At 55.9% G+C, this 21,425-nt stretch overlaps 1 protein-coding gene across 7 annotated transcripts in view; it reads left to right on the top strand.

The window, feature by feature from the left end:
• The window catches only part of FAM53B (family with sequence similarity 53 member B), a 109,612-nt gene that overhangs the window by 16,027 nt on the left and 72,160 nt on the right, over positions 1 to 21,425 (top strand). For 2 of the 7 annotated variants that reach the window (XM_066239651.1, XM_066239657.1), the window contains exon 2: positions 21,034 to 21,298. In XM_066239651.1, coding sequence (XP_066095748.1) covers positions 21,221 to 21,298 — 78 coding nt within the window. In that variant the 5' untranslated portion in view covers positions 21,034 to 21,220. Of the gene's footprint in view, positions 1 to 4,354; positions 4,400 to 8,482; positions 8,574 to 9,601; positions 9,689 to 13,229; positions 13,380 to 21,033; positions 21,299 to 21,425 lie in introns of those variants that run through there. The other 5 variants (XM_066239658.1, XM_066239656.1, XM_066239655.1 and 2 more) reach the window with 5 other exon arrangements.

Here is a 21,425-nt window from a genome sequence, read left to right as displayed (position 1 = left end):
CCCTCAGACGCTTCACTGGTTTAACCTTCTTGGGCCAGAAGTGCCTCCATGGTTTTAACAGATACACCAGGATTTTTGTTTTTTTACAAGAAAGATTTAATCTTTAAATTATCTTGACAGGCAGTCTGGCTGATATTGGAGCAAAAGCAGATAGCTTCTGCTGGTGGTAGAGAAAGATTTCTTAGGGTAAGTGAAAACATCCTTCTCAGGGTCTTCTAGCTTATTCTCTGAGACAGATGTGGACTCACGTGGGGCACGTGGAGGTAAAGAGAAAGGTTCCCCAAATGGCATTTTATGTTATTCCAAGAGCTGAGTTTTTCTTCTCACATTCCCCCGAATATTTGATGTCAGTTCCCCCTTACCTTGGCTTTCGTCGCTCAGCTCCATTTCTTCCCTTCCTTTTGGGGTGAGGAGTCTGCTGACTTTTTCATTTCCTTGTGAGTCTCACACACATTTCACTTCCGTAGCCAGACTGTGGGGTTCTCGGTGTCGTTCTGCCGTGTTAGCGGCACTTGAGCAGTTTGGGCCTCAGGTCCCGTTCCCCAAAGGCCCCTCCTGCCTTCCCAGATTTGTAGCAGAACGTGGCCTCCTTGTCTGCTTACCCCTCCCTACTGGTCAGTCCGTTCTATGTCTGAGGCAAGGTTGTCTAGCCCCTGATTTTGCTGGGCCGAGCCGCTCCAGACGGGTCCCTGACCATGCTTGTATGTTTGGGTGCATTCCAGGGACTGTGGGGGAACTCCTTAAGGACAAGCACGAGGTCATCTTTGTCTGGATCCCAGGTCCTGGCCCGGAGGAAGTGCTGAAAGCAGAGCCCGGGCCTCCCACCCCTTACTGACCTCACGGCCTTTTGCGGGAGACTCAAGCTTGGTGGACCCTTGTTCTTTTCATCTGCAAAACTGTCCTCCCAATTACCAGGGTTCTAGGTACCAAATCCACTAAAACATCAGCTTTCAAACCCCTGGGAGCGCACCAGAATCACATGAGTGGGGGCAGAGGCTGGTGGGGGGGGGTGCTTGTTCATACACTGATGGCTGGACCCCATTCCTAGACTCTGCTGATTCAGTTAGTCTCGGGTTGGGGTGGAAACTGCACTTCTAACAAGTTCCCAGGTGAGGCTGCTCCTGCCTCTGCTGCTGTGGGTTTTGGGACCATACTGAGAACCACCGAGTGAAAACCGCGTTGTTGAGACAGGTGCCGCGCACTCTGGTGTTCATCCCAGCGAGAGTGTGGCGTGTCCTCTGCAGGTCCCAGCTGGCAGCAGGGGTGCCTGCCCCGCTTGTGGGCCTCATCCTCCCGCTGTGCAGAGGGACACGCAAAAGCTTGGCAGCTCATTTTCTGAGACCCTCAACCCTCGATGTCCAAAGGTATTTCTTTTTCTAATTACTGTGGACTGAATGTGTCCCACATTCGTGTGTTGAGACCTCATGCTCAGCTTGAATCTATTAGGTAGGTAGGGCCTTTGGGAGGTAACTAGGTCATGAGGGTGGAGCCCTTACGAATGGAAATTAGTGCCCTTGTAAAAGGGACCCCAGAGAGAGCCCTCACCCCTTCTGCCAAGACACAGAGAGAAGATGACCACCAGTGAGGAAGAGACCTTACACCAGACACCGAATCTGTGGTCACCATGATCTTGGACTTCCTAGTCTCCAGAGCCGAGAGAAATAAATGTTTGTTTATGAGCCCCCCTGCCCCCATTTACAGTATTTTGTTGCTGTGGCCCCAGCAGGCTAAGACGCCACCCACTTTTCCTGGAAGCTGCCTGTCTTCAGACCCTCCTCGTAGTATCTGGAGGAACATTGTTTTACCGCCTTTGTATAATATTCTTACAGTGTGCCCCCTGGGGCCCCCCGCCACCTCCCTCCCTCATGGGGACCCTGGATGCCGGAGGAGGCAACGCTGGTGGTTTGGAGTTTCAGCTTTGGTTCCCGATGCAGTTATTCTCATTCTTGGCCCGAGTTGGGCTGCGCTCACTACTGGCATGGAGATGCTGGGGGACCTGCCCCAGCTGCAGGCCTTCCTCCTGGCAACTCTGGGTCCCCTCTTGACGCTTCCCAAGGCTTCCTGGGCGTCAGTCTCCACCCGAGGTGCCCTTGGTCTCAGACGCCCTGACGTGGGTATCCCTCCTCATGGAGGTCGAATCTGGGAGACCCAGCGATGCCCAGACCAATGGCTCTACCTGTCCATTCTCTTACTTGGTGCTAGGTGTGCCGGCCTGGGTTTCTAGAGGTGAAAAAGACCTTGTGACCAGTGGGGAAACTGAGGCACAGAGCCAGGAAGTGGTGTGCCCAAGTAAAGTGTGAGGGGTGGTCAGCCAGGGGTTGGACGGAGCTGACTGGTCAGTGGTTGTGGACTGCTGGCAGGGGTGGCTTTCATTGCAGTTTTTTTTTTCCGTTGTCCAGAGCGACTCTGAAGCCGCTGCTTGTCCCATGTCCTGAGTTTAAGGTAGACAAGCTCGGAGGTGATGGGCAGCCCCTCTGCCCCCCCGTTCTGCGCAGCTTTGCGGCCTTGTTGTGTCAGGGAGTGTCCCTTCTTCCACTCCAGCTCTTTGAGAACGAGGGGATAATAAAGCAGTCATGGTTCTGAATGCAGCGTTTCTGTGTTCTTCTGACCGCCCCTCCGTAGCGCTCGGTCCTCTGCCGTCCCTGGCCCTTGTGCCTTTGTGCTCCCGCGGCCACGCAGACACGTGGTGAGCGCGTGCTCAGCACATGCCTGGATCACATATTTGTAACTCGGGAGTCCGGGACGATCGTGACATTCTCGTGTGGGGCTGAGCGTGGCCACTCCCCACTTCCCGAGGGAGAACACAATTATTGTATTGTCTGGCGGCCTGCTGGGTTGGCTGTGTGGGTCAGAGCAGGGCCGTTGGTGACCTAAGAGATAGAAATCACTGTATCTGCGGGTTTGGACCTTGACGCTGCCATTTTGGGAAAGGGGGAGGTTTGGGTCACCCTGCCAGCGTCCCCCAGGTCACCTGACACCTGACTTTGTTCAGCCACGTCAGTTACTGGCCTGTGCGCTTCACGGCTCAGCTTGTTTGTGTGGTGCTCTCGCCAGGGAAGGGAGAACAGGTCTGGCGGGGGGACCCTGAGACTAAGAGGGCAGAGGCGGGGGGCAGCCTGGGGCTGCCTGTGTGGCAGGGCCCCTCCCTCTGGGATCTTGGGAGGGGTACCGGCTTCCGCCAGATACCTGCTCATTTGAGCAGAGTGGGGATCCTTCCACCAGAAGCCGGGAAAGGACCTCAGCTCCCGGCCCCCACCTCCTGGGTGTCGGACACGTCACTTCCTGGCTTCCTCTTGGGATGCCCTCACCCTGTCTCTTGCTATTGAACTCACGCCACCTCCTTCAGGACATCTCTGCGGATCTTTACCTCCTGAAGCGGGAACACAGCTCACTCGGTCCCCTGCCCAGTGGCATTCATCCTGTCCGGCACTTACCGTGACGTGCGCCATGCCTGTTGGAACCCTTGGTGGTCAGTCTGAACTTAGCTGGACATCCCACCTTCCTCCCCTGCTGCCTGGCACCGCCACCCTAGGGAGTGTGGGACTTGGGCCGGGACTCTGACTCCCACAGGCAGTCATGAGGAAAGAAAAGCGTAGCTCAGGGCGTGGATAGGGTTTGCCTGTTAGCTGAGTTCTGCTAGAAAATAGCCTTTGTTTAGGAGCCCAGTGTCACATACCTGTCTGACTTCTCTGGGACCACCCTGCGCATTGCGTGTGCTCGGGATCTCAGGCTTCCTTGTTCCGGAGGGTGCTGGCCTGCAGGGGTGCTGCCTTCCAGCAGGTCCTGACTGACGGTGAGGGGCCGGGCTCTTTCCTAAAAGCAGAACCTGGAACACGGAGCCGTAGGGAAAGACCTGCGCTGAGGTTTTCCTGGGATCCGGGGTGAGAAGGGCCGCCCTGGGGGTTCTGATGAGTATCTAGGTTTCTGGGAGGTGTGAGCATGGTCAGGTGCAGGACTTTGTGGGACGGTAGATTCCGTGGAACCCAGATGGCTCCGAGCCCAGCCCCTCCATGGACTGACCAGGAAGCGCCATGCTTCGAGTTAGTGTTAACGACACAATTTTGATAGCTGTGGAAAACCCCACACGCAGGAGAGGGAGGCTGCAAAACTTTTTTTCGTGTGTGTGTGATTCAGAGAAAGAGACAGAGAGAGGGACAGATAGGGACAGACAGACTGGAAGGATGAGAGGTGAGAAGCATCAATTCTTTGTTGCGGCACCTTAGTTGTTCATTGATTGCTTTCTCATCTGTGCCTTGACCGGGGGACTACAGCAGACCGAGTGACTCCTTGTTCAAGCCAGCGACCTTGGGCTCAAGCCAGCGACCTTGGGCTCAAGCCAGTGACCATGGGTTCATGTCTATGATCCCACGTTCAAGACAGCGACTCTGCGCTCAAGCTGGTGAGCCACTGAATATGGTGAATGTGTGTGTTTTTTTGTTTTGGTTTAGCAAACATTTCCTGAGCAGCTCTACATGCCAGCTATTGGGGACACAGGGCTTACCCACAGTCCCTGGGAGAGACAGACACACTGCGGCCAGTTTATCTCAGGCTCCTATGATTCACATTCTGTGGTGTGGGTGAGGCCTTCCTGGAGGAGGCGACACTAGAGGGGAGTCTGAGAGGTGATTAATCTGGCTGAAAGTAGAGAGGACGCTCTAGCCAGAGAGACTAGCATGATATATGTATATATTATAAACACACACACACACACATATTCAAAACTATATATTTCTTTGCATAGGTCATACCTCAAATTTCAAAATGTCCAAAATGTTATTCTTCGAAGCCCCCTGACCCCCACCTCTGTTCCCGGCCACCCACTTCCCCTCCCTGGAGACCACTGATGTTAAGTGTCCTTTGTCTTCTTCCAGGGGCTTCTGTAGTGTTGTCACAGTTATTATTAGGTAGACCCAGGGGGAGCTGACTGCGCCCATTGTTCCCATCCTGGGTTTTTCTCACCGCCCTGGACCGGAAGGTGGTTTTCTGTCAGTACTTATCGGAACCTGCGGGCCTCTGAAAAGCTGTGTTTGTTCCTCTGCGTGGATGTCTGGGCGCTTGGGTACCCTGCCCCGACTGGCGGGCACTTTGGTTGCTTCTCGTGTTGGCTGGGCTACAGGGTGCATATTTTTCTGCACACGGGCAAGATGGTGGGTAGGGCAGTTAATTTGGCATTCGAGGCCCACACCATTCAAGGGGAGAGGGGGAAGGAGGACAGAAGGAGACCTTTGCCCAGTTTGTGTTTTGTGTTTCCCTCCCTAGAGGTTGACTTACTCCCTTTTGGGGAAGGCATGTGACTTTTAAGTTGGATTCTACTGAGATTTTGGGGGTGAAACTTATATTCTTTTGCTAATCCCTCTGCAGAAGGGGACCCGCTGTGGGCTCAAGAAGTGTGGCTGGCCCCAGAGCTGTGGTCCACGGGGCTCAGGAGGACTGCCTCTCGGGCCCCTGTGCCTCCAATCCCTTCCAGCCGCCGGGCAAGGCCAGATCCGGGGCCGAGGACCCGGCCTGCAGCAGTGCTTTGCCAGCCCTGTGTGCTGGGACCTCATGGACAAGGATGCCACCGCTGGGCACTCGCTGGGCTTTGGACTTCATAACCATCACGGCTGTAGTACCTGTTTTGTTGTTTTATTAATAATTGAAGTGGGCAAGAGTGCCTGGGCAGAGAACCGACCAGCGTGTGGGAGGGAGAGACCCCAACATGGCTGTACTCTCACCCCGGAAAGGTGGGGATGCCCATGTCCCAACCTCCGAGGGCCCAGTGATTTACAGTGCTATTTGTTTTTTTGGGGGGTTTTTTTTTTGGTATTTTTCTGAAGTTGGAAATGGGGAGGCAGTCAGACAGACTCCCACATGTGCCCGACCAGGATCCACCCGGCACACCCACCAGGGGGCGATGCTCTGCCCATCTGAGGTGTTGCTCTGTTGCAACAAGGGCCATTCTAGTGCCCGAGGCAGAGGCCACAGAGCCGTCCTCAGTGCCTGGGCCAAATTTGCTCCAGTGGAGCCTCGGCTGCGGGAGGGGAAGAGAGAGACAGAGAGGAAGGAGAGGGGGAGGGGTGGAGAAGCAGATGGGTGCTTCTCCTGTGTGCCCTGGCTGATAATTGAACCTGGGACTCCTGCACGCCAGGCCGACGCTCTACCACTGAGTCAACCGGCCAGGGCTGCTATTTGTTTTTAAAAGGTACTCTGCCTCTACTGCGTCTTGTCCTGCTTTTTATTGGACTCATGCTTCATCAATCTAGTAATTTTCACTTCCTTGGGAGGAGGGTCTGTGGCTGACAGAGAAGTTTCTGTCACCCTGCAGGTGCGACGTGAGCACCAGACGGGGCCTTGTTGAATGAATGAATGAATACAACTCCACTCCCCTGGGGCTGGTCAGGGAAGACAGCTTGCTGCTGCTGTCCACCCAGGGGACCTGAAACTTGGTTTTGATGCCCAGAGCCCAGTACCTGCTAACATTCTGACCCCATTCCCTTATTCAGTCTGGCATATGCATGTGTGTGTGTGTGTGTATATATATATATTTAAATATATATATATATTTTTTTTTACAGAGACAGAGAGAGTCTGAGAGAGGGATAGATGGGGACAGACAGGAATGGAGAGAGATGAGAAGCATCAATCGTCAGTTTTTCGTTGCAATACCTTAGTTGTTCATTGATTGCTTTCTCATCTGTGCCTTAACCGTGGGGCTACAGCAGACCAAGTAACCCCTTGCTCGAGCCAGCGACCTTGGGTCCAAGCTGGTGAGCCTTGCCCAAACCAGATGAGCCCGCACTCAAGCTGGCGGCTTTGGGGTCTCAAACCTGGGTCCTCTGTATCCTAGTCCGACGCTCTATCCACTGCGCCACTGCCTGGTCAGGCCATATATATATATATATATATATATTTTAACTTTATTCTTGTTACTTTAACTCTGGGAGCATTGACCATCACTGCTGTTCTCCCCTGGTCATACCCCTGGCAGGGGAGGCCCTCATTACTGGGGAGTTTTACGTGCAGCCCTCCTGTGTTCCGGGCTCTAGGCTGTCCTGTCCTGGGCTGTGGACGTGCTCTGAGGCCCGGCCGCAGAGGCCTTTGCTACTGACGTAGTGAAATGAGCTTCCTGGACGGCAAGGCAAGCCTGCACCCAAACCTGGTTCGGATGGCTCTGCCCGGGGGACGGTGACAATGAGGACAGGGACAGGACAGCTCTACAGCAGCAGCAGCAGCTGGCGTGGTTGGCAGCTCACCAGGCACTTTGGGGTGCGCTGTGGACAAACAATGGAGCGAATCCGTTTCTTTGGGAACAGGATCTGCTCACCTTGGGACGGCGGGCGAACACTCTCAGGGCCTGGTTTTGAGTCTCCCGTGGAGCTGGCGAGAGACGCAGGAAGGCTCTGGAGGTAGCTTTCCTATAAGCCCCGGAGTTGGGCTGGCTGTGTCATTTCCTCTTTAGCCCCACCCCCCACCCCCTCAAGGTCTTTGCTTATAGCAGGGGAGGCCCCTGGTGTCATATCCAGAGTGCTGAGAAGGAAGTAGAGATGGTTTGCAAATGAGGAGCCCCTCCCTTCTCCCACCCCCACGCCCTGCCAAAAATTAAAAAGAAAAAAAAAAAGGAGCTCAAGACCCACTAAGCAGCTGCTCCCCCAAGCTGCTTATGTTTATTCCATGGCCCGTTCTGAGTAATTCAGAGCAGAATGCTGGGCTGGGCTTTGAATTAGAACCCCAGGGAAGCCCTTCTTACAGGAGCCTCTTTCTCCGTCTAAAGAGTCCACAGTCTGGTGCTGTTTGGTCTCTCTGCAGACAGATGGCTGTTCTTACATATGCAGTGGCTTCCCCTTCTCCTCCGGGCTGCTACCGCCCGTCTCCAGAGTGATCTGGGTAGTCTGTCCTGCACTTCAGAGCTCGGGGGTACAGAGAGGTGGCTTTGGGGATTTAACTGGGAGGTGCCTGGGGGTCCAGGGGTACCTGTTGTTCGGACAGACCTGTCTGTCAGCCAGCTGCGTCTCTCCCCTGACCTTTGTTTTGGCTGATGATGACCGTCCTCTTGCACATGGGGTAGAGTTTGCAGTGTGGACGAGGCAGAGGGGAGAGGACAACAGGGTTTCTGTCGGTGAGCTAGCCCCCCGGATTACCTTCTACCCCAGAGCTGGGAGAGAGGTGCGGTCCTGGTGTGTGACCTGAGGTCAGACTGTGACCTCTGTGTGGGTGGCCGATGAGAAAGTTGGTGGCTCTCCGTGCTCAACAGTTCTTAAAGAGCCCCTTCCCCCTCTCCTGGCTCACCTTTCGTGTTTTCCAGGGTGATACAACTTGTCATACTGATTTTTTTTTTTTTTTTGCTACCAGACCCCGGGCCGTGAGATAACGAGATCGCTGCCCTCGCAGCTGTGTCCCCTCCCAGCCGTGTCCCCTCCCAGCCGTGTCCCCTCCCAGCTGTGATCCAAGTGCCAGCTGCTGAGAGATTACATTCTCTCCATGGGGTGGCCTGGTGGCCTGGGGCTCTGGGAGAGCAGCGTGGTATGTGGCCAGCTGGAACAGGAATGCTTCTCCCTGACCACGGGGCTGACCACAGGGCTTCGGGAGCCACTCGGGTAGGAAAGATGGGCAGGCAGCCTGGGCGGGGGTGACAGCCTTGCAGGGGGGACAGCATGTGGCTGTCTGTGGGTCCTGAGAGTCTGTAAACTCTTATTTTTTGGAGGGGAGGAAGAGGATATTTTTCTTATAGGAGGTAGGAGATGAAGGCATGAGAACTGTTGAGTAACTAACTTCCTGGCCCTCCAAGGACCTCCTTAATGCAGAACATTATTAGTGTTACCAGAAGACACCAACGTGGGTCAATGTGCTTAAGGAGGAGATTGGACAGTGCATTAGTGCAAACACCCTCCTTTCTGCCCCGCAGATAGGTACGAGGCGGGCTGGTTCCTGCATCCCCACCTCCCCGCTCCGTGTCACCTGCCTCCCACGCAGCTGCGTGGGAGGTCATAGTTGAGGCTCTTGATGGTGGGGTGTGAGGGTGGGGCCTTTGCTGTGGTTCCGTGTCCTGGGACCCTGAGCACAGCAGGTCAGCTTGAGCAGGAGCGGTAGGTGGACCCACACAGCCCCCCCACCCAGGACAGACATCCGTGTGTGCTCAGCCCCCTCCCTCCCAGCTCACACGGCCTGCACATCCGCCTTGAGAGTCCCATGCTCACTCCGGTTCTTGTGTGCCTGTCACAGGTGAGGAGACTGAGGCTTGAGAGAGGCAGTTGGCTAACGCCCACAGCCCGCTTGTGGCTGCACTTAGTCCCGCCCTGGTCAGACCCAGAGCTCCTCTGGCCCCTGCTTCCCATTGGGCAGGTGAGGAAACTGAAACCCAGAGAAGGGGACGTGACCCGGCCAGCAGGCAGAGCTGCCCAGCACCCTTGTTCCCTGGGTCTGCTGTCTTTGCCCGGGCCATACTGCTCCTTGTTTGGGCTTCTCCATTTTGAGTTTTTGTTTTTAATATTTTATTTTCCACTCCTCTTTTTCTTCTTCTTCTTTTTTGCTGTGCTTCTAAATAGGTCTGACTGAAGAACAGGTCATGGTCGTCTTAGGCTAAGTGGCTTAAGGTTTCAGTAGATTATCTCGGGGGGGCCCCTGGCTGCATTGCGCCACCCTGTTCTCAGCCTTCTCTCCCTCGCCCTGGGCTGAGGCGGAGGAGGAGGTGGTGCGGAGCTCTGCGCACTCTGTGAGTACCGGTCCCCCCCTCCCTTCCCCAGGCCTTCGTTTCCTTCCTTTTGAGTCTGCTCAGCAAATCCTGGGCCACAACACACTCTTCTTTCGCAGCGTTTGGTGGTGGGTTAGAAACTGACAGGCATGGGAGGGAGTGAGAAGGACGGAGGGCTTATAGGAAACGCGCCTGTCCATCCCTCCCGCTTGATGAATGGGCTCGTGACAGGCGGTGCGTACAGCTGGCCTCAGTTTCAAGAAGCAACGTGGGCCGTCTCGTTCCCATGTTCAGATTTGTTTTGGCTCTGGGTCTCAACACTTTCATGTCCCTGAGTAATGTCATTCCTCCCCCTCCTCTCAAAATGTTACTGGCTTAAAAAAAGAAAAGAAAGGGAAAAAAGAGCAGAAAGTCCCCGTGACACTGTGAGAGTGGCTGCATCAAGTTCCAGAGGACAGAGTCCCAACCTGGTTGAGTGGCTCATTTAATTTTTTTTATTTTTATTTTTTTTAAGAACCCCCTCCCCCTCCATGAAGAGAGTCTCATCGGGGAGCCCAGGCCACTTTGTCAGCCAAGGAAGGGCACAGGGCGGGTCCCTTCCTAGTGGGGTAATGTGACTGTTCGCCCTTCCCCAAATGCCGCCCCCTTGGTGGCCTTTGATGAGCGGAAGGATGAGAAGGCCAGGGTGTCGGGGTTCATCTAGTTACTGCGGGAGGCACCGTGGAGACGGGCCTCCCTCTGCAGCCAGTGGAAGGGGCTTGTACGTTTGCCCTCGCTAGGGACAGCGGGCACTTTGCACGTCAGCTGTGTGGCTTTGGGCAGGCCGGCCAGCCTTTCTGAGCCCAGTGTCCTCACCTGTCCCACGCAGATGAGATCCGAGTGAGTGTGAGCATCAGGGCTGGATTTGGATGTCCAACAGACAGCCAGCCCCCTGCCTGGACGATTCATAGTGTGTATTTCCTGCCCCCATCTGCTCAGGCTGTAGCTGGGGGAGGTGCTCTTTGTCAGCCCCTTTATAAGCCTTTGCTAAGGCCTGCTGGCTGCTCAGACTTGTGCTCTAGGACATCTGGGGACATTAGGTAGGTCGTCCCCACCTTGGAGGGTCTGACCTCCTTAACCTTCCACCTGAGTCAGCAGAGCAAAGAAAATTTCTCACACACCAATCACACAGGGAAAAAAGGAGCCTAGCAAGGTTGCATAGCGCCCCCTACCAGGGCCCTGTAGCTCACCTGCCTGGGACTGGGCCGGGACTGGGCTGGAACTGGGCTGGAACTGGGCCTGGGACTGGGCCTGGGACTGGGACTGGGCCGGGACTGGGCTGGCACTGGGACTGGGCCGGGACTGGGCCTGGGACTGGGCCGGGACTGGGCTGGGCCTGGGACTGGGACTGGGCCGGGACTGGGCTGGCACTAGGACTGGGCCGGGACTGGGCTGGGACTGGGCCTGGGACTGGGACTGGGCCGGGACTGGGCTGGCACTGGGCTGGCACTGGAGGTGTGACTTCTGGATGCAGATACAGTAATTTTGTTATTGCCTGGGCGTACTCTGTGCTGAGTGCAAAGGGTGATAGAGTCAGGTCCACACCCAGACTGCGCATGTGGAGCAGGCAGCAGAGACCTGGGGGGCGGGGGGGATGGGCGCAGTTCCCGGCTGGTGTAGCAGGAAGCCCGCAGAAGCCCCCCACCCCCAGGCTGGGAGCACCCCGGCTCTCCGGGGAGGCACTTCGAAGGCCTTTGGCCCTGACTGTGACCCGTGCGCACCCTGCTCAGGACCCTTGAACCCCAAGGGCTGCTTTTCAGCATTAAGTTCCAGAAAGTGCATGTGCGGCCTGGCATGCCTCAGGGTGAGCTGTGGAGGGAAGGGGTGTATGGAAACCCTAGTGTCTGTGCTTCAGTGTTGGGTCACGTGAACTGAGACATCAAATGCTTACAAAACAGTGATGATGGAATTCACAGGTCCTGGAGGACAAGGGTTAAGACAAAGACTTTGGAGTTGAGCAGATGTGGCTTGAGTTCTTGTTTTACCTTTCGCAGCTGGTGGACCTTGGCCTCGGGTTGTCCTTCTGTAAAATGGGGCGGCAGTGGCACCCACACATAGGGTTGCTCGGAGCATGCTGTAAGTGTAGGGCCTGGTGCTGTCGCCATGGCGATTCACGTTCTCTTAAAAGGTACACTCTGTGTCACCTGTTAATTTCTGTAAATACAAATCAAGAAGATTCTAGGAAAATGGAAAAAAAGAAAAAGAAAACAATGTACTTTTTTTTCTGAATACTGCCTCTGTGGTGGAGTGTCCATCAATCAGTAGTGTTTGGTATTGAGCATATCCGTGGTGTTACAGGTTTGGGCTAAAGAGGTTTCACACATCTCTTTTTCTGACTGTTTTGGAGGTGATGAGGCACTGCAGTGATCTTTCAGGACCTGAGGACTGGGATCCCAGGCGCAGGGGGTGAGTTTAAATGTCCCAGGGCAGTCTGGGAGATGCACGTTCCCTGGACATGTCCTCTTACTGACGCTCCTGACTCTCTTTCCAGTCTGGGGCAGTATGGGTTCTTGAGCAAGTTCCTAGGCAACTTTTAACTTCTTTCCTTTAAACTCAGATGACTTAGTTACAAGAACAGCCAGCAGGCCCTAGCCGGGCTGGGCAGCGCAGTGGATAGAGCATCCTCCCAACGTGCTGGGGTCATGGGTTCGATTCCCAGTCAGGGCACGTATGAAAAGCAACCAGTGAGTGCACATCTAAGTGGAACAACTAAACAGAACAGTGAGCCGATGCTCCTCTCTTTCTCTCTCTCAAATCAGCGGGAACTAAGAAAAACAAAAACAAAAACAAAACAACACAAGCAGAAGGCATCCCCAGGGCAGCTTTAATTCTCTTCCATCGGCAGATGTAGCCTTGACCGGCTGACCACGGGCTCTGCCCAGCCCTCTGCTAGTTTGTCCCAGGGTCTGGCAGAGGGTGCGTGACCCCTGAGTTACGTGCTGCCCCGAGCGGTCATCAGTTTGCTTCCCGATCCTCCCTGCCGGCTGCTTTCGTTGCGCCGGCCGAAGCCACAGGGGTTGAAAAGTGCACGCATCCTTCCCGAAGCCTCGTGGAACTTGTTTTCATCCCGTTTCCTTTGCCTCATGAAGAGGAATGGCTTGCTCGGGCCATCAGGAAAGCCACTGTCCGTGGCCGAGGTCGAGTTTAGGTTTCGCTCTGAGTCCTGTGTGTAGGGCGGGGAGACGTCCCGTCGCTGGCGGACTAACCTGCACAGTCACCGCCGCCTGCAGGTCAAGGCTGGAAGAAGGGAGAGTGTCCTTGCGTGGGCGCTTCCCGGCGTGGTCAGTTTCTTTCGAAGGGAGAACTCTTTGGAAATGCAGGACAGAAGCCTTTGGTAAACTCCTTTAATCTGCTTACGAGTGACACAGATTTTTAGAGGCCGTACTTTTTTTTTTTTTTTTTTTTGCATATCAACGTGCATTTGGCACGCATGAGGCAGGGTTCCCCTTTGCTGGGAGCTGAGAGTCCCTGACTGCAGTGATAACAGACAGCTGGGTTCAAGGGTCGCAAACGCATGGAAGTATCGTGAAGCTTGCAGGGCAGAAGGAAGGAAGTTACATGTCAGGAAGGACTCAGGCAAGACTGCACATCTGTCCCCTGTCCCTGGTGGTGTCAGAGCGAGTGGCTGAGGACGCAGACCTGGATTCACTGCTCGCCGTAGGATCGTGGGCAAGTGCTCGATTTATTTTCTTGTATCATCCGTCTTCTCATCTGGAAAACGGGACCATTGCTAAGAGCAAGTCCTGTTTGTAGGAATGGGTGGTGATTAAAGGAACAGAGCTGGCCTCGGCTTGGTGCTCAGGGAGAAGGGAGGTGGAGGCCGGAGTGTGTTATGTGGGGCTCATGGGCTGGAGGTGGCTCTGGAACAGGTTGCCAGGGCCCTGGACCCTGGGGCCCCCCGTGGACTGCGGGCAGCGTTGCTTAGTGCCCGCCAACCAACATTGTGTCCCCTCCCACCCTGCAGGCCTGGCTCTGGGCATAGCACTGGGGAGCTCAGGGCTGTCCTTGGGCAGACACACCCTTTGGGTAAGGACTTGGGTGGGGGGTGACCAGGGCCCTCTGCCACTGTATCTGCAGCCAGGGAACACGAGGGTGGACAGGGAAGTGGGTTTGCAGTCATTGGAAAGTCTGACTTTGCCCTTTCCGCTCTCGATGGAAACCCTGGGGAAGCTGAGTCACTGAGCGGAAGCTCCTGGGGTTGGAGGCTGAGAGCGTGGCTTCCCTGAATGGGCTGGGTGCCTGCCGAGGGGGGACCCTTACCAGGCTCCCCTCCTATGGGCAGTGGGCACTCCAGATGTATGCGGGGGGCGGGGCGGGAGGCCCTCCGCCTGCCATGAGCACTGGACAGGGAGTCTCAGTGGAGAGGTGGGAGTAGATGTGGAGACAGGGAAGTGACAATGTGAGATTTTTTTTTTTGTATTTTTCTGAAGCTGGAAACGGGGAGGCAGTCAGACAGACTCCCGCATGCGCCCAGCCAGGATCCACCTGGCACGCCCACCAGGGGGCGATGCTCTGCCCATCCGGGGCGTCGCTCTGTTGTGACCAGAGCCACTCTAGCACCTGGGGCAGAGGCCAAGGAGCCATCCCCAGCGCCCAGGCCATCTTTTGCTCCAGTGGAGCCTCGGCTGCAGGAGGGGAAGAGAGAGACAGAGAGGAAGGAGAGGGGGAGGGGTGGAGAAGCAGATGGGCGCTTCTCCTGTGTGCTCTGGCTGGGAATCGAACCTGGACTTCCGCACGCCAGGCCGACGCTCTACTGCTGAGCCAACCGGCCAGGGCCAATGTGAGATTTAAACACAGGTCAAGGAGACTGCAGAAGACAGGCCGGGATATGTTGACAGACAGAAGTGCTGACCACAGTGGCTGCTTGCTCCCAGGGGAGTGGGCACCAATGTAGTGTCTTCTCTGCGCTGCTCTTGCTCTCTCTGTTCTTAAAAATTTATTAGGGGGCCCTGGCCGGTTGGCTCAGCGGTAGAGCGTCAGCCTAGCGTGCGGAGGACCCGGGTTCGATTCCCGGCCAGGGCACATAGGAGAAGCGCCCATTTGCTTCTCCACCCCTCCGCCGCGCCTTCCTCTCTGTCTCTCTCTTCCCCTCCCGCAGCCAAGGCTCCATTGGAGCAAAAGATGGCCCGGGCGCTGGGGATGGCTCTGTGGCCTCTGCCCCAGGCGCTAGAGTGGCTCTGGTCGCAATATGGCGACACCCAGGAGGGTCGCAACATGGCGACGCCCAGGATGGGCAGAGCATCGCCCCCTGGTGGGCAGAGCGTCGCCCCCTGGTGGGCGTGCCGGGTGGATCCCGGTCGGGCGCATGCGGGAGTCTGTCTGACTGTCTCTCCCTGTTTCCAGCTTCAGAAAAAATGAAAAAAAAAAAAAAAAAAAAAAAAATTTATTAGGGTGACACTAGTTTACATAATTATACAGGTGTCAGGTGCCCAATTCGACAACACATGTCTGTACACTGTGTGGTGTGTTCACCCCCTCAAGTCATGTCTCTGTCCATCACCGTTTACGCCCCCATTCTGTGCTGTTCTCACACACATTTTCTTGTCTAAATCTGCCAGCCACTCCCCAGAGTGAAGGTGTTATTCCCTTTTATTTTAAAGATAAGGAAATAGAAGTCAGAGACTCTCCGAAGGTAAAGGCCAGGGCTGCCCAGCCCCATAGCTGGTGTCTTCACCTGACTTTGCCCGTGGTCCTGGGTGCAGGCAGCAGCCACCGTGTGGGCATCTTGTGAAGAAAAAAAAAATTCTTATATTTGTACACAGTACAAGTTGACTCTTGGTGTTTAAGTTTGCATTTTTGACCAATGCATAGATTGAATGGGCTTTCTTAATTTAAGTTTTAAAATTTGCGATCATTGTAAACTCACATGTAGTTGTCAAACAATGGAAATCCCATGTACCGTGTGCTCAGTTTTCCCCAATAGTTACATCTTGCAAAGCGATCACAGCAGGGAATGGACACCCATGCAATCAAGATACAGAGCAACGTCACCACAAGGGTACCCTCCTGTTGCCTTCCGTACCACACTCACCTCCCTCCCACCCCATACTCCCTCTCACCCCACACCCCCTTCCACCCCACACCCCCTCCCACCCCACACCCCCTACTCCACACCCCCTCCCACCCCTAACCCCCTACTCCACACCCCCTCCCACCCCATACCTCCTATTCCACACCCCCTCCCACCCCACACCCCCTCCCACCCCATACCCCCTCCCACCCCACACCTCCTCCCACCCCACACCTCCTCCCACCCCACACCTCCTACTCCACACCCCCCATTCTACACCCCCTCCCACCCCACACCTCCTACTCCACACCCTCCACTCCACACCCCCCACTCCACACCCCCCACTCTACACCCCCTCCCACCCCACACCCCAAACTCCACACCTCCATTCCACCTCCACCCCCACCCCCACTCCTCCCCCCACTCTACACCCCCTCCCACCCCACACCCCCTCCTACCCCACACCTCCTACTCCACACCCCCCACTCCACACCTCCCACTCCACACCCCCCACTCCACACCTCCTACTCCACACCCCCCACTCCACACCTCCCACTCCACACCCCCCACTCCGCACCCTCTCCCACTCCACACCCCCTCCCACCCCACACCTCCTACTCCACACCCCCACTCCCCACCCCCTACTCCACACCCCCCACTCCACACACCCCACTCTACACCCCCTCCCACCCCACACCCCAAACTCCACACCTCCATTCCACCCCCCACCCCACCCCCACTCCTCCCCCCATACCCCCACCCCCACTCTACCCCCCCACTCTACACCCCCTCCCACCCCACATCCCTCCTACCCCACACCTCCTACTCCACACCCCCCACTCCACACCCCCCACTCCACACCTCCCACTCCACACCCCCCACTCCGCACCCCCCACTCCGCACCCTCTCCCACTCCACACCCCCTCCCACACCCTTGGCAACCACTAATCTAGTCTTCATTTCTATAATGTTATCATTTCAAGAATATTATGTAAATGGCTTCATGCAATCATTAACCTTTGGTGGCTGGCTTTCTCACTCAGCATAATTTCTCTTTGATGCTGAGTAGGATCCCATGGTATGCTTGTAGCATGATTGGCTTAACCACTCACCTGTTGAAAGACAGCGAGGTTGGTTCCTGGCTTTGGCTGTTAGGAATAAAGCTGTTAGGAAGGTTTCTCAGGCTGGGTTTTGTGGGACTAAGTTTGCGTTTCTCTGGGATAAACCCAAGCAGTGCCCTTGCTGGGTCGGATGGTAGATGCTTGCGTGGGCTTTTGAAGGATGCATTTGGGGTGGAGAGGCAGGAAGCACAGGCCTAGGAACTGGTTCAAACACAAGCTCTCCAGTCTATAAAATAGGGATGATTGAACCTATCATGTAGCTGATGTGTATAACGTACCTGGTACACAGTAGGTGTTCAGTCGGTAGAAGCTGCTCTTAATACAAGTGAAGAAGAAAGTCCTCCAGGCAGGGGCTGTGCCCCAGAAATGGCCTTGCCCCCTGTGGGCTCTGGAGCACCTCCTTTTTAGGTTGGGTGGAACCGTGTACCCAGTAGTCCGTTCCAAAGGTCAAGCCCCTGACTTCCTGAGAAGTCCCTGGCCCCGTTTTTGGACTGGGTTCCAAGTCTCTTCAGGGACACCGACATTCCCCAGGGAACTTGGCCACACCAGGGATCAAAGGATTCCCAGAGAATTCCAGCTCGCGCCAGGCTCTGCTGGTCTGGATTCACGTCATGGGGTCTGAGAAATGTGCCCGGACCATTTCAGATGTTGCTCGATTGAGCCTAATTCCAGACGTGTATTGAGCTCTTACTGTATTCGAGGCACTGTGTTAGGCATGGCAAAGGGTCAGACACAGCCACTGTCACAGGTCAGAGCGGCCAACTCTGGCCCCTTGGGGACCCCCGCCCTGTGGCCACGTGAGAAAGTAAGTCTTCATTCAGTCCAGCATTCAGAGCTCTGGGTCTGATTCGAATCTTGCCTTTCCAGCTCCTTGTCCTGCTGCTGCTCTCTCTCCGTGTCCCCTTTGCTCCAGCCACCAGTTGCTCACTGTCCCCCTACACACCTGGGTGGGGCAGGCCGCCACGCTTTCCTCACACGCTTTCCTCACACGCTTTCCTCTGCTCGGGCGTCTCTCTCGTTCTTCTTGAAATCTTGCCTATTTTCTTTTTAATCAGAAAGGTATCGTGGGCACTGGGTGACCTATTCCAACAGCACGTAAGGCCTTCTCCTGCCCTGGTGCCCCGGTCCCTTCCTGAGGCCTCTCTGGCCGTGGGACTGTGCTGGAACCCTCTCTTGCTGTGTTCACTAAAGAGTATCTTGGCGAGTGTTCACATTGATACTGTTAAAATGGACTCGTTAAAACTGTGTTGAAGGCGACATGGTATTCCTGGTCTGCTTACCACTCTGCTCCAGTGTCCTCTTCTCTGCCTGCCGGTGGTCCGTGCAGCACCTGCGGTCACAGCACTCTCTTTCCTGGACCCTGAGGACTGGGGTTGTCCTGGGCCTCCTCTTCTTCTTCCTGTGTCCGCCATGTTTGCTGACCTTCTAGGTCCCAGGCACTCTGGTATTCACCGCCCATTGTGACCTCGGTGAGCCCTGGTGTCCTGTAGGGGCTCCAGTGGGGACAGAGCATTGAGAGCCAGGACACCTCCATCTGGCTTTGTGCTTGGTGCCTGGCCACTGCATTGGAGGGGCTAACCTGTTTCCATGGCAATAGATGTCCACAGCATCGTTCTTACTGGCCACCTACTGTTTCACCAGAGGGATGGGCTGTAAGAGCCAGTTCTCACTTGATGGAACTAAGCTTTGAAAAAATTTTGATGGCATTTCCCTTTAAAACATTTGAGAGGACAGATGCTTGGGTGTTCATCGCTGAGAGAGCGCCATGCCCCACAGGCTCCCTTGTGAAATGAGTGGCAGTCGCTTCTGTTAATTGGGCATTTCCTCAGATGAGCTGGGCTTCATTTTCACGGAGACAGTGATCATCTGAGGCAGCCGTGGCCGTCCCCATTGCACAGAGAGGGAGACTGAGTCTCAGAAAGTAAGTGATTTGGCAAAAGTCACTCAGTACATTTCAAGAGCTGGGATTTCAGCCTGACAAGGCCATGGTATAGTGGATGGAGCGTCGGACTGGGATACAGAGGACCCAGGTTCGAAACCTGGAGATCACTGGCTTAAGCGTGGGATCTTCAACATGACCCCATGGTTGCTAGCTTGAGCCCAGGTTGATGGCTTGAGCAAGGGGTCACTCACTCTGCTGTAGCCCCCCCACTCCAGTCAAGGCACATATGAGAAAGCAATCAATGAACAACTAAGGTGCCGCAACTACGAGCTGATGCTTCTTATTTCTCTCCCTTCCTGTCTGTTTGTCCCTACCTGTCCCTCTCCCTGTCTCTCTCTGTCTCTGTCACAAAAACAAAACAAAGAAACTGGGATTCCAATCCAGTTGTGCTCGGTTGGGACCTGGGCTTCTAACCACTGAACCCTCCTGCCCCTTTAGAGAAGAAGGAAATGGCAGATGGGTAGGTCACCTCGCTGCAGCCTCGGGCCCGTGGCTGGCGGCCCCAGACGGGAATCACAGCTGCACCCAGAAAGATGGCCACCGTCAGGCCTCGCCTTCACCACCAGGGCAACACAAAGGGTCCCTTTGAAGGGACAGCCCAAGAGCACCCCTCTGGGCACTCTCCCGCCTTGGCTTGCTCCTGAGCCAAGTGTCCAGGGCCTGATGGGCACTTCTGGCTTGGCTGTCTGGCCAGAGCTTGGGTGAGTGGTCTGAAATTCCTTCCTTGAGCAGATCACCCTTGGTCAGAACATGTCGCTTCTGGGTCAGTGTGGTGTTGGGACCATGCAGGGTCTCCTGGTGGAGCCGGGAGTTGGCAGACTCCTCTGGGCCCCCCACCCCACCCCACCCCACCCTGAGCAGTCAGCCCTTTGACAATGTATTGATTTCCCTCCTCCCGTCCCTGCTTTTGCACTTTGGATGAACCTTGTTTTCGAAGAACAGGGGAAGGTAATTGTCCAGTGCTTGCCAGCTGGCCCGTAATTGAACAATTTCAGTAACACCCACCGTAAACTCTAATCGAAGTAAACAGGAAAATATGATTTACAACCTGGACGGCAAGTAAATTCCAGGGCGCAATTCATTTTTACACAGAGCATCGGATTCTAAAAGCATTTTCCTGCACCAAGCGGTCTGTTTCTCATGACCGCGTAGGAGTGGCCTTTCTGTGGAGCTATGTCTCGTGTCATCACTTTTTTTTTTTTTCCTGTATTTTTCTGAAGCCAGAAACAGGGAGAGACAGACAGACTCCCGCATGCGCCCGACCGGGATCCACCCGGCACGCCCACCAGGGGGCTACGCTCTGCCCACCAGGGGGCAATGCTCTGCCCCTCCGGGGTGTCGCTCTGTTGTGACCAGAGCCACTCTAGTGCCTGGGGCAGAGGCCGAGGAGCCATCCCCAGCGCCCGGGCCATCTTTGCTCCAGTGGAGCCTCGGCTGCGGGAGGGGAAGAGAGAGAGACAGAGAGGAAGGAGAGGGGGAGGGGTGGAGAAGCAGATGGGCACTTCTCCTGTGTGCCCTGGCCGGGAATCGAACTCGGGACTTCTGCACGCCAGGCTGACGCTCTACCACTGAGCCAACCGGCCAGTGAGGAGGGTCCCAGTGCTGCCGGGAGCTCAGAGTGGTGTGGGCTGGCCCTGCCTGGGCCGTGACTTGCTTTGCCTCCTTCTGGGGAAGGGGACAAAGCTACAGAGGCCCCTGGGGTTTCAGGGTTGCAAATGCGCCGTTGTGGTTGTGGGGTGCTTCCAAGGGTGGGCGTTAGGTGCCTTGGCATGGACCCTCCTGAGCTGCCCAGTCACTTCTGTCCACAGCTGGGGGCAGAAGCCCGGGCACCTTGCTGACTGTGGGTCCCCTGGTGCTAGTTGGCTGCCCGAGGGCCGACAGCTGGGTTGGTACATGTGCGGCGCCCCCCCCCCAGCCCCAGGCAGGCAGACACTGAAGCTGTCTGCAGAGCCAGCTCCCTATAAGATGTCACACGACTTGATGACACTTGGGGGACCGCAGAGTGTGAGACCCTGAGAGAGGACATGAAGGTGTCAGGTGGCTGAACTGAGATGCGTTGTTGTGGCCATCAGGGTGTTGGCTCTAGGGACCCTCCGGGGCCGGCATGCTGGGAGGAGACTCTTGAGAAGGTGATGCTGGCCTTCGGGGAGCCAGCAGTGGGGAGGCGGGTCCGGCCCGGAGGGGAGTGGGCAGCTCTCTTGGGGCCCTGCCCTTCCCCAGGCCTGAACCCCTTTGCCTTCCCTTATCTTCCCAGGGAGCTGACCACACTGGGCCATTTCCAGCCAGAGCCCCACCCCGAGCGTGAGCAGCCGATGGGGTGCTGTTTCCGCTGACCTGGGTCACCTGGGAGGTACCCGGGAGACCGCCTCTGCCCAGGTTCGCCCAGCGGAAGATGGCTCGCGCCCACCCTGGGACAGAGCCCAGCTCCTGAGGTCCTTACCATGGTGATGATCCTGAGCAAGACCCTCGACAGCCAGGGCACCGACTCCGTCACCTGCAGGACCTTCAACCCAGAGCTGGTAAGGACCTAGTGGACTTGGTTTCTCCGATGACCTCTCTGAGGCCTGACGTCCAGCTGGGGCTGTGGACTGAGTGTGCAGGCCTAGCAGACTGAGTGCAGAGTGCCCGAGAGCAGGACTCGCGGGA

This window comes from Saccopteryx bilineata, chromosome 7 (assembly GCF_036850765.1).
Source record: "Saccopteryx bilineata isolate mSacBil1 chromosome 7, mSacBil1_pri_phased_curated, whole genome shotgun sequence".
Lineage (NCBI taxonomy): Eukaryota > Metazoa > Chordata > Mammalia > Chiroptera > Emballonuridae > Saccopteryx > Saccopteryx bilineata.
Note: the sequence above shows the minus strand (reverse complement) of the source record. Positions and strands in the feature narration are given on the sequence as shown.